Source organism: Falco naumanni, chromosome 5, assembly GCF_017639655.2.
Source record: "Falco naumanni isolate bFalNau1 chromosome 5, bFalNau1.pat, whole genome shotgun sequence".
In the NCBI taxonomy this organism is placed as follows: Eukaryota; Metazoa; Chordata; class Aves; order Falconiformes; family Falconidae; genus Falco; species Falco naumanni.
The window spans coordinates 55,887,515-55,903,624 of record NC_054058.1 but is presented as its reverse complement, the minus strand read 5'-3'; the positions used below and the strand labels follow the sequence as shown (position 1 = coordinate 55,903,624).

At 40.6% G+C, this 16,110-nt stretch overlaps 2 protein-coding genes across 4 annotated transcripts in view; one reads left to right on the top strand and one right to left on the bottom strand.

Moving 5' to 3' along the window:
* HELB (DNA helicase B) overlaps positions 1 to 7,693 on the bottom strand; it is a 60,144-nt gene extending 52,451 nt beyond the window's left edge. For all 3 annotated transcript variants that reach the window (XM_040595948.1, XM_040595950.1, XM_040595949.1), the window contains exon 1: positions 7,477 to 7,693. The gene's annotated coding sequence lies outside the window, so the exon portion shown is untranslated. The remainder of the gene's footprint in view (positions 1 to 7,476) is intronic.
* A 64-nt stretch (positions 7,694 to 7,757) lies between these two features.
* TMBIM4 (transmembrane BAX inhibitor motif containing 4) lies at positions 7,758 to 15,779 on the top strand. The gene is made up of 7 exons (XM_040595952.1): positions 7,758 to 7,906; positions 9,650 to 9,758; positions 11,049 to 11,154; positions 12,676 to 12,709; positions 13,705 to 13,822; positions 14,307 to 14,352; positions 14,906 to 15,779. The coding sequence occupies exons 1-7, from the start codon at positions 7,810 to 7,812 to the stop codon at positions 15,110 to 15,112; spliced, it is 717 nt and encodes a 238-aa protein (XP_040451886.1). The 5' UTR covers positions 7,758 to 7,809; the 3' UTR covers positions 15,113 to 15,779.
* Positions 15,780 to 16,110: the final 331 nt, after the last annotated feature.

The window sequence follows — 16,110 nt, the reverse complement described above, 5'->3', positions numbered from 1 at the left end:
AGGAAGTGCACAGCAGTTGTGAACAATTACACATTTTGACCAGGAATCACAAAAGCACCATAAAAGGGGTTCACTTGCAATTACAGCTGATTTGTTGGCAGGTATTAATGAATGTGTTTAATATTTTAGCAGAGATATTAGATTTCTAATTAGATTAGATGTCTAACACCAAGTATTAGATGTAACAAATCAATCACTTTAATGGCTGACTCATTAAGATATAGAGACAACCATCTTCTAAAATAATTTTTAAATCTATTTTTCTCATGCAAGGATATCTAAAAGCCAAAAGCACTATTAGATAACTGGATTAGGATGCAATACAATGCAGGTGTGCTCCAAATGATGCATGCTTAAAGAATGGTCAGTAAGATCTCGCACAGATGACAGTAGGCCAAGTTTAGGGATTTACAGTTGAGATTTACCTGGATCACTCAATTCTGGCTTCTTTTCTGCATGCTTAGTATCAACCATTTCTGAAATGGGTTTAAAATCAAACACTGCTGTCAAACATATCTTCCCCTAAATTAAATTAGTGTATTTACCTGTCTCAACATGGACTTTCCCCTTCCCCTTGTTCACATAACTTAGATGACTTTTAGGAGGGAGGGAGCCCAAGCACAGCTTTGTCTTAGCAGAGGACCTTTCTGCAAGACCAAGACAGGACCTACATGCTACAGCCCACTCAGCCAGCACATACCCTAAAGCTGGCTGTTATTAAACACAGTGTGGACATTTTGATCCCATGTGGTAGCAGGCTGACAGCCACCACAGAGATTATCGCTCTGTCAAGTGTAAATCCACTCTCTAGCCTGCTTGCCTCTTAGTAGACACATGCTTCTGGAAAAGGCAGCACCATGAATTTTTTACTGAACTGGACAACACACATTTTGTAGAGATAATGCCACTAATAGTAGTCCTTGCTAGCAAAACCTGCAGAGGTGGACATGGAGTGAAATACATAATTCATTCCTTTTAAATGAACAGTGGCTGCTGAGCTGCTTTGTTGCTACAGGAGAAATGATGCTTCTGCTTTTTAAGTCACAGCATTAACACTTGGCGTTAATACATCTCAATCCTAAAAGCACTGGAAAAATTCCACCCTAATTTCGCTTAAAAAAAAAATAATCCTGAGGTTTTCACTGGAAGCAGAGTTCATCCAAACATCTTCAACAGGACAAATGGGGATGATGCAGACAAGAGTGCTGAAAAAACACTGGATTCAATGAAGATGATTGTCCAGCCCCTAATCCCTACAAAGGTACCACACACCAATGAATAATATTTCTCAGGCACATAATTCAAAAGCAAGATTTAAAAGGAACATCTAGCTAAAAATTCATTAATAGTCATCAATAAAAATTAATCAATAGATAAAATAGTCATTATCCAAACCTCTGGCTGACTAATAAACGACTGTTCTTCCTGCTAGTTCTGAGAATGTCAAGATTACACGAGACTCACTACTGTTCTTAAATATGGTATTTTAATATTAATTAACACTAGAAAACACTCAGGTGAGAGACCCGTCTTCTACTCTTTTCTCCTTTGCTGGATCAAGTGTGGCATTTAGGGATCTGTACTATTCTTTTCTGACTGCTGTTCTGGAAAGGCACCTTGAAGCAACGTGGAAGTACTCTGCTATGAATGAAGCCATTAGCTTTGTTTCTGCCTCATGCGAAATGAGCAGTAACTATATATCTGAACACGTATCCTGAGACTTAACGCTGGTCTGCTTCACACAACTAAATAATGAACCTTGTGAATAGGCAAAGGATTTGCCACTGACCCACTTCCTGAAGCGCCTGCATGAGACTTGTTCCACCAGCACCAGAACAAACCTCTCACACCACTTTTGTCCTTCCCTCCATATTTTTCAAAGCTGTGAAGCTCCAGCAAGTGTCTTGAAAGCCACTTAGCTGTGGAAAAGAAGTGTGGGAAAACTAAGAGCTGCTCAATGAGTAACAGCACCTCAAGGTCCAAAACCCCATTGGTACCCTTGGCATTTTTGCCATTTTTTGGTGGTGAAAGACACTGAACATCTCAAGTTTCTTTTCCAGACCCTGTTCGGGGCATTGCAGGAGTTGCAAGTAGCTTCTGCACATTGGGGTCAACCTGTGTGTGATGGCAGCATGAGGAGATGGAGGTAACTTCAGGCAAGCCTTGCGCCTCATGAAGCCACTCCAGACAAAACCGAAGTGCAGGCAGCACCTGAGGGTGAGCTGTGCCGCCCTGCCCTCCCAGCTCTCCTAGCACCAATATGCACCTAGAACAGAGGGGGCCATGCTCTGTGTAGGTACTTCTGCACTGATAAAGCTATGCTAGCAGAGACAGGGACTACACCTCCATCAGATGAGGTTTGCTGACTTGGTTTTATGGGTGAACCTACAGAAGCAAGCCTGCCTTTCCACAGAAATAATCAATGCCTGAATGGTTTTTGCCAGCTCCGCCACCCCCTTTTCTGCCCTTGCTGTGTCCCCATCCCAGCTGTGATATATTTTGCATATATGCAGGGTGCCATTGCTCAAGCAGTGGCATCCAGTGCCTTTTAGGATTCTCCAGGGTACCCAAGATATCTGCATGGCTTTGCAGATATAACAGGTGATTTACAGAAGGCTCAGTGCCTTTCTGGAGGAGCAAATGGAATTGAGACTGATACCCTGAGGGCCATAAAATGGCACCAGGGTCTTCTGTTAGGTGTCTGCATGCCACCCCTATTTCCATTGATGGTAACAGCTGCTTAGGCACTTTGTACTCACATATATACCTATTTATACACACCTAAATGCATTGTCTTCATCTGGACCTGAATCCTGTTCTTTAATTTCTGCAGAGTACACCCAACCAACAGCTGCAAAACATTGCTATTTTAAATGCAGAATTTTTTTTTCCTTTAACAGCATACAGACTATTACTGTTGTTACACATGGGAGTTCTTATCAGGATCTGATTGCACTAGATACTCAAACAGAAATAGGCACATCTGACCTCAACTTTTCAAAATGCCAGGAAAAGAAAGGTTCAGAATTAGAAGTGTTCATGACAAAATAAGCTCAAAGGTTTAGATAAACTAATTTAAATGAGTATATCCAGGTTTTAGATGACAGAATGACTAGCTGTGACAGGTGATGTAGGCTGTCCAGTGAAGACAATCAAAGCACATTGGAATTTGTGCAGAAAGAGTAGTTAAGTGTTTTATAAACAGCCTCCATATGGCACTCCCAAAATTCAAGCAGCTCTTACTGCTAAATTAAATCGAAAATAATAGCAAACTCAAACCAGGGTATGTTTTGATGTTTCATTCAGAGAAACAAATTCAAAATGCTTCCCCTTCTGTTTCACAAGGCAGTCCCGCTATTAAATTGGCTTAGTTTGTAACACTACCTCCATGCTAAAAAAAACCCACCACTAAACCCCCTCCCCCCAAAAAATAATATCCTTCTTCCATAAAAAAAGGAAAAATTACATATAACTGGGCTGTCAGTGTAGCACTCTATACTTCCCCAGGATTCAGTGTTACACATAGCTCTTTCTAAAATGCCAGCAGTTACTAAAATAACAAAGGTGGGATTATAAGCAAAGACAGCTTTCAGCTTGATCCTGATCTTAAAATAGAAAATACTTCAGCTTGTCAAAATAAGATTGCACCCTTGAAAGATATGAGACTTGCATAAATGGACAAAAACCTTGGAAGACAACTTTTAATGCCAGGATGAATTTATTAAACACCAGCACTACTCTATTAAACTGCTGAGATATATTGATCCGGAAGTCCTGTTTTCAAAAGGAAACATACCCACCCTGACCCCAGTCAAAATATTTCACCAAATTGCATCAGTCAAAACAACATATCTGTTCAAAAGCTGTTCATAATCCTTAAAATAAAGGGCCAGGGAATTAACTTCCACATCATGCTCCCTGGCAGGTAAGCTTATACCCCTACACTGATGGACAAGTGCCACCAGGTAGCTCTGCTTCTAGCCTCAACCCACTCCTTATTGCATCTGAGACCTCCAGTGAGTCCAAGGCCCCAAACTAACCTGGCGCATCTTATCAACAACGCATAGGAAAAAAAACACAAAGGAGCTAATCGAGTTACAATATGGTGAGGTATAATGAAAAAATATATAATGCAGGTGGGATTTAATAGGAAAAAGAATGTATGTATCATTAGGCAAAGATGCGGGCTCTAGGAAACTAAAGGAACATCGAGAGAACTTTTTCATTAGTGAATAATGGAAGATTGACTTGGTGATCTGCTTGCTAAAGGGTAGAGCCTTTCTCATGAAACTCTAAGTAGTACTAAAGAAGATAAAACCCTCTTCCCTTGATCAGTGGATATGAAAATTCACCATCAGGGATTTTAGAGCAACAGACGGTGCATCTGTCCCTGAGTTTCTTTGTTATTTTCTTGCCCTGTAAGAACATCATGACAGTTTTGCAGCTACATACCGTACATTTAGCAATATAATTTAGAAGAACTTTGCAATTATGAAATTTCTCCACTTTTCATGGAAAACTTCTGAGTGTGAGGATAATTTCACGGTACGTCACGTTTCTTCAAATTAAGATTCCTCAGGGTCACACAATAAAATGATCCCTCTAGCTTAACTAGCCAGCTATTTTGAAATTAAGAGAACAAAGTTCACCTGGGGATAAATTAATGATTAACAGCCATAGGGATGCACCTATATAAACAAACTTTTCTCCTCTATTTTCCCACATTGTTTTGCATCTGAACTGCAAAACAGTTCTTCTGTTCTCTTTCTGAACACAACTTGCCTGGATGTTACCTTCTTGTTGAAAGGCTGGCAGGCAGCCACAAGGCCCCATGTGTGACTATGTACTCCTGGAACCGCACACCCTGCACTCCAGCAATATTACAGCACTCATGTCCCATGCATTTGTATGGAGCCATGCGGAGGTCATGGACTTTGCAATCTGGGAAGAGAAGACCGCTTAGGCCTGCCTCAACAACAGCTGTGATGATGTGAAGATACACAGATGTATATCAAAGCGATGCTGAGAGGGGTCACTCTGGGAACACTGTTCAAAGCTGCAGCAAATGAAGGGGCTCTGGCACAATGATTTAAAAACAAACCTCTGGAAAGAAGGAGAATCCTGGCAACACTCCAAGCACCTTTCCCAAGTACCTCTGAGTGCCAGATGGACTTCTTCCAGCAAAGCCACCGATTATATATAACACAGACAAAAGGCACAGAGCAGTTTGTGGTCCTTAACCAGGGCTCTAGTGAGAGCAAGCTTCCTTTCCTCATACTGAAGTCCAAACCAGAACCTGGAGAACAGAAAGCTCTTTCACCCCTGCATGCACACACGCAGAGTGGAAGCGTCTAGCCAGTCCTAAGCAAGTCACTGTGGGACTGCAGCGGTTTCAAATAAAAATAGTGTGATGGAGGTATGTTTATGGAAACATCAAATACAGAAAAGAAAGGCAATGTAAAACATACTTTCCTTTTTATAAGGCATATTTAGCATTTTATAAGGTATACTTTCCCAAGTGAGGAATGGAACACTGCAAAGACATTGAAAGCACTCAGCCAGGCTTGACTTTATTAAACCTTGGTTCAGTACAGTCACTCCAAAGCACTGCTCACTGACAGCACATTCTGTGTGTGCCTGCAAGTAACAGAAAAAGATCTTAAGACAAGATTCATGCTCTCTTTTGGCATGAAAATCGCAGGCTTTTTCTGTACTGCAGATGTAAATAATTTTTCCATTCCCATCTGCAGCAACCCTGGCAGATTATGCTCATGAGTAGCATAGAGTCATTTGCTGCTTTGTCTCCCACCTTTCTGAATAAGCCCATTACTACTTCCTGATGGCTTACAATAGACCAGCCTCATCCACACAGGAGGTGGGTGTGAGAAAGTGCAAAGGTACACATGCCTGTTTCCTGCAATCTCCTATCTTCCAGCCTGTGCCTAAGCCCCAGGCTAATTATTCCACAGCTTTACCCTGATTACTCTTAAAAAGCTCTCAACCTTTCACCCTGAATATTCCTTACTGCAGTTTAAGCCATACTGCCTCTTACTCGATACCTTCTCCACAGCTGGAGAACTGCAACAGCCTTTTATAAAGTATTCAAAGACTACTACTATGTCCCTCCTTCAACCATCTCTAGGCTCAAACTACTTGCAGGAATCGACTCTGTGGAAACACTCTGGAATTTTCTGGTTCTCACACAGAAGTGAGGGCATCTCTAAGAGACATTTTAAAGAAAATTGCACTGCGCAAATTGGGAGAAGGTAGCACCAGATGCTTGTCCAGAACTCTAAATGTTTCTTCTGGGACAACATCAGTATTGTTCTCCTGCAGAGGCAGACGCAAGAAGAGAGATGGTGCAATTATTTCAAAACAGTTGCTATTGAGCAATGCAAACAATGCATAAATCTCCAAATTCAGGATTAAAGCTGAGAGATCCCACTCTGCAGCAACTAAAAATGCAAAATGACGTTAGGAAAACCATAAATACTTCCCAGAATATAAAGTCATGTTCATAGTTTTTGTATCTGCAACTGAAATACAATAGCTTAAGTCAACTCTGTAGAACTTTGCTCAAAATTATTTCATCACAGAATCACAGAATTTATTTACTTCTCCCTTGAGAATCTGAATACAGTAGAGTCCACAATTTTCCAATTTTTAAAAGCACATCTAGTCTAATCTATCACATACATTTCTGAAATGTCTATCACTTCAGTTTCTTGGCATGCTTTAAGTAATAGTCACAAGTTAGAGAAAAACATTCTGCACTCCCCATCCCAAATCTCAACATCTTAGCTTTTCTGGATTCCTAAATGTGAGCTACCATCTTGGGTAACTTTTGGGGGTCAATACCACAAGTACAAAGTGCTACGTGACACCCGAGAAACATCAGGCATCTTTGTGTTCTATTGAATTAAACTGAGTTTACTTTGAACGACAGGACACAAAACTGGGAAAAAGCCTTAATAAAATTCTAATTTGCATTAAAGGTCTAAAGACGTGAAACTCATCTCTAGCAGGACATACACGAGGAAGAGCATTAACGCCCAATGCCTCTTTGATCAGCTATTGCTGAACACCGCTGCCTGTTTGTAGCTGCGGGCAGCCCCAGCTTGCTGAAGAACTCCTTCTGCATAGCAGCTAGAGGTGAATCAAAGGTGAAGCCCAGTAGAAGGGCTCATTTTTCAGTCACTGGTACTTTCTTTCCAGACCTTACAGACCTGAAATAAACACAGCGAATGGTGTTTAAGATAAACATGAAGGCCTCCTCCAGCCATCGTGAATCATGCACAGGGCAGGCCTGGGGGGGTAGATGCCCGTACACCGAAGAGATCTTCACAGGCAATCCAGTCCTATTCTACTCGTGCAAATCCACATGTACAAGCTGAAGGCGGCGGGTATCGCTCCCCCTCCCAGGCCACTCTCCCCTCAGCCACTCCAGGCCGAGCCCCGCACCCAGCGGCCACCCACCAGGCCGCAGCCGCTGGCACCGCTCCAGGCTCGACAGAGCTCCGCGGGTAGAGCTGCTCCGCCGCCGCCGCTGTCCTCAGCCCTGCCTACCTCCCGCTCGCTGCAAACACTGCCCATCCTGCAGGGCCAGCCGGGGGGGCCGGGGGGACACGGCACAGCCCCTTACGGCCCGGTGCGGCAGCCGCCAGCCGCCCCCGCCGCCCCTACAGCGCCCCCTGGGCGATCGACGATCTCGGCCGCTCGACGGAGCGCCCTGCTCGGCGGCGCGGAGTGCCGCTGCCTCTGCCTGAAGCGGGGTGGTTGTCGCTGTTGCCGGGGGAGGAAGTGGCGGCGATGGCGGCGGCGGACCAGCTCTACCCGCGGAGCTCCATCGAAGATGACTTCAACTATGGCAGCAACGTGGCCTCGGCCAGCGTCCACATCCGCATGGGTACGGACTGGGGATGAATGAGACCGCCATATGCTGCCTTCCCCCGCGTCCCCCCGCCTCAGGCCCCCCAGGCCGTGCGGAGAGGCCCCTGCTGCCTCCCCTTGCCGGCAGCCGAGGAGGGTGGCGTACCCCGGTGCTCCCAACACGTTCTTCTCCGTCACCCCTGTTGCCTGTGGCGTTTGGCTGCATCGGCGTCCTGCGCAGTTACTGTAGCGTTCTGGGTCGAGGCTGAGCGTGGGGCGCCGGGGCGTTACCCAGCCCGGGTTAAGCATCAAGGGTTAGAAAAAGATCGGTGGCCGGCGAAAGATTTTATCATTTAAACTCATAAGGAGTAGGTCTTCTTATCAGAGGGATTAAACCCGTGTAGATTAAGATTTGGTCTTCCCCAGGTTTAGGCATTTTGAAGCCCAAACATGATACATGAGACTCATAAATGTTAAAATTTCTACCCATAATTGCAGGAGTTTAACCAGGAGACTGGGGGATTTGAATTTCTTCTGAGGTGTTAAAATATTGTTTCTTCTTCTGGAGTGTTGGTGTGCTATGGGGTCATACTAGCGGCCATGCAGTATTGCCTTGCCGTTAATGCACAGGTCTCACATGCATCGGATACTCTCGCAGAAGGTGCCTCATCAGTAATCCTTGCTGAAATGGCCATAGTGTTAGCGGCTAGATCTTAGAATAAGAACAGCTGTGTTCTGTTATTTTTTTAATTAGATGCTGCTCATAAACAGGAGAACTCTTCCTATAAAAATACGGTTTTGTTGTGTCTGGAAAATAAAGGACACCATAGGAGATATGAAAGAAGTATTGCCATTAGTAAAATTGCTGATGCATGTAATAATTTGGGGAGAAGGTTGTGCTAGCTAGCAGCCTACTTCTAGGTTTGTTCAGTTTATTACAATGAAGTAGGCCCTCATGCTTTACAAGTATGTTTAATTTTACCTGCTGCAAGCAGGTAATTCAGCTTTTCATAGGACGTGCTTTTAAACTTGTTTAGGCTGTGCTATGAAAGATTGAATTGATTCTCCCTGTAAGCTTATTTCTTTCAGAGCATTTTGCCTCATGGACTTGGTCTCCTTCCATTCAGAACAGACAATATTTGTATGATATATCTGTAGGTTCTGAACCACGTTCCACTATTCGTAATTCTAGAATTACAAAGCCTGTTAGCTTAATTCTGGGATTATTTTTTTTCCTAGCAGTCTGTATCCGTAGATACACATTCATTACAGTGCAGGTTGCAAATTATGATAAACGATATTTTACGTGGCAGAAGGTCAGTCAAACAGACATCACTGTAGAAGTTTTTCCTTTTTAAACTTTTATGGCTGTTCCTGTCTTCCACAGAACCTCCAAGTTAATTTTTCTTCATTTAAGTTCATTAGATACCAGTAACATAATGGAGAAGGTACACTACTAGTGATTTCTTAATGAGCTTAAGGTGTATGCGGTTTTTAAAATAGTCTGAAGTAAATTCCTTGCAAATTTTTGTGTATGTCTTTTTTTTTTTTATCATTGTTTTTGTTTATATAATGATGTCCAGGGATAAATGTAATTTTGTGGGAATACAGTGTCATTTTTTTAAGGTAAAATGGCTTCTTAGCACTTTGCTCAGTGCTTTTTCACTGAATAAAGAGTTTTTAATGGTTCCTTATCACATAGAAAACGCGTATCTGATTTACTGTTGAACTTTACAAGTGTAACTCAGAAGTGATTTAATTTTTTTTTTCCTTATTCTAGCTTTTCTACGGAAAGTCTACAGCATACTTTCCATTCAAGTTCTTTTGACCACCGTCACGTCTGCAATTTTTCTGTACTGTACTGGAGTGCAGGCATTTGTTCATGAAAGGTAAAAACTAAAATGAAATGGAGATGTTTATGATGTGTTAAGTATAGTTGATGTAGTTTGTTGCTCTGGAACACTTCAGTATTCCTGGTCAGTTTTACACCGTGTGTTTGATTCTGTAATAGAAATTTTGTAACCTGATTAGAAAAACACTTTTCTTCTTTGATATTTCCTTCCTTTGTTTATTATTAAAATTTGTTTTTATTATTATCATTAAATTTTATTTAAATACTTATTAATAGTGCTTACTTTAATATTTGTGTTATGAAAATCTATACATGAGTTCCAGAACATCTCAATTATTGACATTCTTGTTTTATGGTCTAAGTACTTTCTTTTAGACTGTTGTTTGGAATGCTGCTGTTTGTAGGTACCTGTTCCGAAAAGCTGAATCATGTCTTACTCCTCTCCTCACATCCCCATCATCTTTTTGTTGTGGGTTTTATTTTTTTTTCCCTGAAAGCTAGTCGTGTAAAATTCCTGTGGGCTTGCGTCTTTTTGCCTCAGATTTTCATGAGAGAAACAAGTCTCAAAATCCAAACTGTGGTGAACAGGCAAGGGAAAAGAACAGCTGGAGAAAGGAAGAGAGCATTGAGTCCAGTTTCTGTTTTCCCCCAAGTGCACTTGCAGATTTTGCTTTTACTTCCACTTACAAGCCAGGATAAAAAAGGAGCATCAAACACTATATGGGACTTTCTGTATAAGCTATAGTGTATATAACAGAGGTTGTAAAACCACAATTTTTACTTAAATCTGGTAATTTAAAATTGTCCTGCTGCTTACTTAGAACCGTTGTGGTTTTGTGTATGAATTTGGTCCAGTTTTTGCTTGGAGGGCTGCTTGAATGATTTAATTGTAGTGATACTTACTGGTCAGTACTGATTTTCTTTGGTGCAGTTAATGCTCTGGTTTGTTGCATTCAGGTGCTTACAAAAAACAGTTCCCTGAATGTAAAGTTCTTAATAGGCAAAATATTACATATACTTTAATACTGTTTAGTACAGATGCATTTTACTCTTCATACGGGTTCATCTCCAGATGATGGATTCCTGGGCAATCTCTACCTTCAGTGTGAAAAAAGTTGTCTTTACTTGTGACTGTACTTTTTTTAACTGATTATCTGTGGTGGTATGTTTTAGAGCAGTTTTATTGTAAAACCTGCTTTACATTTACTTTGCATATATGGAGCAGTATCTTTAAGTGATCACTTAAAAACTTGGTTTTATAGAAACTGGTTTTTAGTCTTCCAGATACTTCATTTTAATTTTGACCTTTTTGTATGGAACTTTACAGGCCTGCCTTGCTTTTGGTATCTGGGTTTGGATCTTTGGCTATAATCGTGGCACTGACCCTCTACAGACACCAGCATCCTATTAATTTATACCTACTTTTTGGATTTGTAAGTATTTATATAAATTCAGTTTTAATAGCCCCTGGAATATCTTTCATTGTGATAAACTCCTTGAAACAAACTAGTGGTGGGTAATTTGTTTTTCTTGTATTCCTTGAAAGATACCCTGTATACTTATAAAGATGTGAGCTGTTTTTTTGGAGATTCTGTCCACAGGTTGTTCCTACATAGCCTCTATGTCAGGTTTCTTCCAGGATCTTTTTAGAAAGAGTGTTAAACTTGGGATCAGGTTGAGCAAGCTTTATTTTTTCCGCCTGTGTGTGTGTGCGTATGTATATCTATCTATCTATATCTGTCTATCTATGATCATTCTGTTGATGTCAGTGATTTTTCTATGAAACTGCTCAGTAGGAGAGGAGACAGCATTTCTGTTACCTTAATGGACAACCTCCAGCAAAGATCCAAATGCAACCAGCCACATGTGTTTATTTCTTTAATGCTGTCTTTTTGATGCAAAGTTCTGAGCCTGTTTCCAACACAGGCAAGTCAGTCAGAGATGTCCTCAAATTATAGTCTCCTGCCTGATGCTGCAAATTTGTACATTATAGGCTGCTGTTCCGTGATATTTTGGTTTGTGTATCAAATCAGTCTTCTGAAAATAAGTCACAGTAGCACAATTAGAATTTGATGCTTTAGGAGTTGCCTAAATTCTATTTGTGATACCATGGGAAGACAGATTTGCTGTGTAAATAGGTACTTAAAATGCTGAGATAGTTAGATGCTTCCTGACTTCTGAATTCTTGTAGGAGAGTAAAATGTTTAAAAACTTTCAACAAGTGTAGCTGTAGTAAGGAGCGATGTAATAGTTTGGCCAAATGTGGTGTGGGAAGTTTGTGGTATGACAGTTTAAGTATTACATTGTGTAGGAATAGGAGGATACAAATCTCTGTGTGATAAATTGATTTAAATAGAACATGGGTTAAATGTTCTGGTTTCTCTGACCATGTGGTTCATGACATGGAGAATTTTCTCATGTTTTATTGTAATTAAACTTAATTTGAAATTATCTTTTTGAAAATCTCAGGGCCCATACTAGCCTTCAGCCCAGACATGAATAATATGTTTGATTTAAAATTAGCTGTTTCAAAACAGGGATGAGTGGGAAAAGGAAGTTGATGCAGACATTTAGCTACCTAACAAGATATTAGGAGTATATTAATTTTACAGCCCCTTGAACAGTTTGTAAAAAGTGTGGTAAGAATGCTTTGTACTTTGAGGAGAAAACCTAAGTGGCATTTTTCTATAGGGGCTGTCTCCCATTCATTTTCAGCTTATATTGTATTCTTTTTATGTAACACACCAACTTCCAGCACAGTAAACCAGTATGATTGCCATTTTCTTATTAAAAATGTTTTCATATACAAAGATTTAACAGGAGAGCTAATGCAACGCGTGCTGGGATTATGTAGCAGAACGGGATTTACTGCATGTGAAGTCTTTATGTAAGTCTTTTTGGCGGGGGGGGGGGGGGATGTTATCCTTGTAATTTTTTGGTTTTACTTTTTGTAGACCCTACTGGAAGCACTGACAGTTGCCATTACAGGTAAGTGATAGCCATCCTATTGTCCGATTCCATAAAGAAATCAGAGAACGAATCCAATATGTTGTACTAATTGCCATCTGGGATTCCTAGGTGTGACTAAAATGATAATAAATCCCCTGTTTGAAAGTTTTAATGACAGTTATGTGAGTTTAGCAAAAAACAGGGAATCAAGGGGGAAAACAGGATTCTGATCCAGAACTGGAACCGTACAAACATGAAGTGAGAAATGAGTTGTGCCATCCATTCTTTTGATACAGCTAGCAAGGTTCTTTCCTGTGAGGTAGCTCCTAGCAGAGCTGATCTGCAAGTGAAGTATCCTTATCTTCCCCCTCGGTTTCCTCCAAGGGAATTTTGAGTTTGGAGCGTTCTATACTTTGTTGTCGTGGTTGAGTTGGGACAGTGTGTGGACAAGTCATGGCATCACCTTGCACTGTAGCTTCCAGTATAAGATGAAACCTCTTTATTGTGGCTTATGATCTCCTGAAAAAAAAAAAAAAAAAAAAAAAAAAGTTGTTTGGGGAAAGGAAAGACTAAGGAAGAAAGAGGGAAGGAAAAGATTCCGCTCATTTTTCTTATCTTTCCTCTCCTATCCCCTAATGAAAACTTTATGAGCCTTTACAGAGGACTGATTTTTTTTTTCCTTGTTTCAGTATCATGAAAAATTCAGATAGCTTTTTCCTTAAGATCTTACATATCTATGCTTAAAATACTTTCGTCGTCGTTGTTCATTATTGTGAGTAGGGAAGATCTGTTACTTCCATTTTAGAAGCTACAGCTATAAGGTAACTGTCAAACTTAGGTAGTGCAAGCATCCGTGAGTCCTACGATCATGATTTTGAAGTGCAAAGGCAAGTTCAGGCATAATTTACTTCTTTAGTTCACGGTTCAGATTTTTTTCCTGTCTGAAAGTTTGAACTTCTGTTTCCTCAAAAGATAACGTAGCAAATACATAACATAGTGTTCTCTAAATGATGGTTTACTTTTTCTGTTTGTAGTGAGTTTCTACGAGGTGTCTGTTGTCTTGCAAGCCTTTGTTCTTACTACTGCTGTATTTCTTGGACTGACTGCATATACCTTGCAGTCAAAGAAAGACTTCAGCAAATTTGGAGCGGGGTATGTTGTTATATTGATGATTTTTTTACTATTTTTTTTAAGATAGTTTTTCCTTTATTAAAGCACGCTTTTCAGATACAATGAGGAATACAGGTCAATAGAACCTGCTTCAAGAGAATGGTGAGGGTGTTACTTATCTTAAATTACTGTTTTTGTGTGGTTCTGCTTTCTTGGTAATAACTTCTTTTCTGTGATTATGATTCTTAAAACCATAGTATTACACTAGAAAACTAGTTTACCTAGAGTTTTCACTGAGACAGAAGGCAACTCTTTCAAATATTTTTTTTTTTAAAGTGAAGTTAGGACATAACTTCATAGCTTTATAAAACCAAATTTTACTGCTGATACAAGTGAACTGTTCGCATCTACAATTATGGAGATTTACTTACAAGATATTGTGAAGAGGTTTTCTAAGAAGGGAAGGGATTTTAAGTAAAATTTAAAAGAAAAGCTATTGTTGCTCACAGTTTATTTTTTTTTCCAGCCTCTTCACTTGTTTGTGGATTTTGATCTTCTCGGGTTTCTTGAGGGTAAGATACCTTGTGTTCAAGGTTAAAAAATATTCTTTAACATAAGTCTTTTACTAATTTCTAGTATAGTAGAAATGTTTTGGACAGTCCAGTATAGCTTAATGAAAAATTTCTAACCAGATCTATGCTGGTGATCTTTTAACCATTCATTTCCAATTCAGATTTTTGTTGGATGCTGTTCTTGTTAATGTGAAAGTGGTATTTGAGTTGACTGACAAAATTTGTCAATCAAGATCCACTACTTGATTGAGAGAATGGGAAGGAAATTTGGGGTTTAATTGTATTTTGTTTTTCTCATTTTTATGCTGTGAATATTCTGGAGACCAGAGCTTTTTTTTCCTCTCTCTTAAGTGGAGGCGCTTGTACAGTGACTGGGGACTATATGAAATAAGAACATTGAAATGTCATTGTAATATTGTATTTGAGTGTACATAACAGTAAAAAGACAGTGTGTATCCTTGGTTTAAGTGTGGCATATCATTATGCAGGGGGTTTAATATTAAAAAGAAAATGAAATTTACAAATTTTCTTTTCATGTTTCATTTGCTTCCAGCTGTTTTTCTATAGTGAGACAATAGAGTTGGTGTTTGCTGCTGCTGGAGCTCTTCTGTTCTGTGGATTTATTATTTATGACACTCATTTGCTGATGCACAAGTTATCCCCTGAAGAGTATATACTGGCTGCAATCAATCTCTACTTGGATATCATCAATCTGTTCTTACACCTGCTGCGTTTACTGGAGGCATTTAATAAAAAATAATCAAAAGGAGTGAGGTTTGACTATAGTGCATATAACGTTAAGCATCTGGATGATCTGCAGACTGTGTAGTTCTGTCTTCTAGAAACTGAATCTTTATTACTTTTTCATTCCATGAATATTGATCCCTCCTTAGGAAAAAAAAAAAAAAAGGCTTTTTTATGTAGCTAAGGTTCTTCTCTGGAATATATATTTTATGTAGTTTACATGCTGTCGTCATTTCAGTCACTTTTTTGATCACTGAATTTGCCCTTGACATTAATTCACCATTAAAACGTTTGCCAAGTTCTGATTGCTCCAGCATGAGCCTCTCTCCACTATTCTGTAGCTGCTGGGAATGTTTCCTTTGGGATTACACGTGTGTGTGCTGCATTAAGGGTAGCCTGAGTTTATCATTGTGCAATGTTTTACTAAGCTAAAATTTCTTCTAGTTTTTGTTTGGTAAAATGGAACGCTGTCTCTAACAGAGATGCTCTTGTTCTTGTTAGTGGCTGTCAGATCATTATGTAAGTTGGGAAGGTGTTAAAACAATCAAAGGGAATGTGCTTCATTGAAGTATTTATTGCCGGTTTCAGTGTTACGAGAAATCATTTGGAGATGGATTCTGGCATTTTATCAACTTGTGTGTGTTAAGGTTAACTGTCTGTCAATAAAACTTGGAAAACCTCTAGTCCGTTCTGGCAGCTGAGACCAGAGTGCTGTGAGGCACCGAGGCTGAGCCCCGCAAGCCTTGCGGGACAGGCAGGGTGTGCGGGCAGGGGAGGGATGCAGCGGAGCGGCTGCTCTCCACGCCGCTGGAATGCTGGAATCCTGGACGGGCCGGCGAGGTGGAAGCAGTCCGGGAGCACAGGCGTACTTGGCGTTGGGTGTTGGAGGCGCAGTGCTGCTCCGCTCGCCCGCCCTGTCACCGAGGCCAAAGGGCAGCGCGGTACCGGGGCGCGCCGCGTGCCCTGCGTGTGGGCAGCGGGCCGAGGCGGCTGCAGTGCGGCTGCGGAGCGTTT

Coding starts and splice junctions, on each gene's coding strand:
- TMBIM4 (XM_040595952.1), top strand. CDS start 7,810: ATGGCGGCGGCGGACCAGCTCTACCCGCGGAGCTCCATCGAAGATGAC. Junction 9,759..11,048: donor CAGGCATTTGTTCATGAAAG/GTAAAAACTAAA, acceptor GGAACTTTACAG/GCCTGCCTTGCTTTTGGTAT. Junction 12,710..13,704: donor ACTGACAGTTGCCATTACAG/GTAAGTGATAGC, acceptor TTCTGTTTGTAG/TGAGTTTCTACGAGGTGTCT.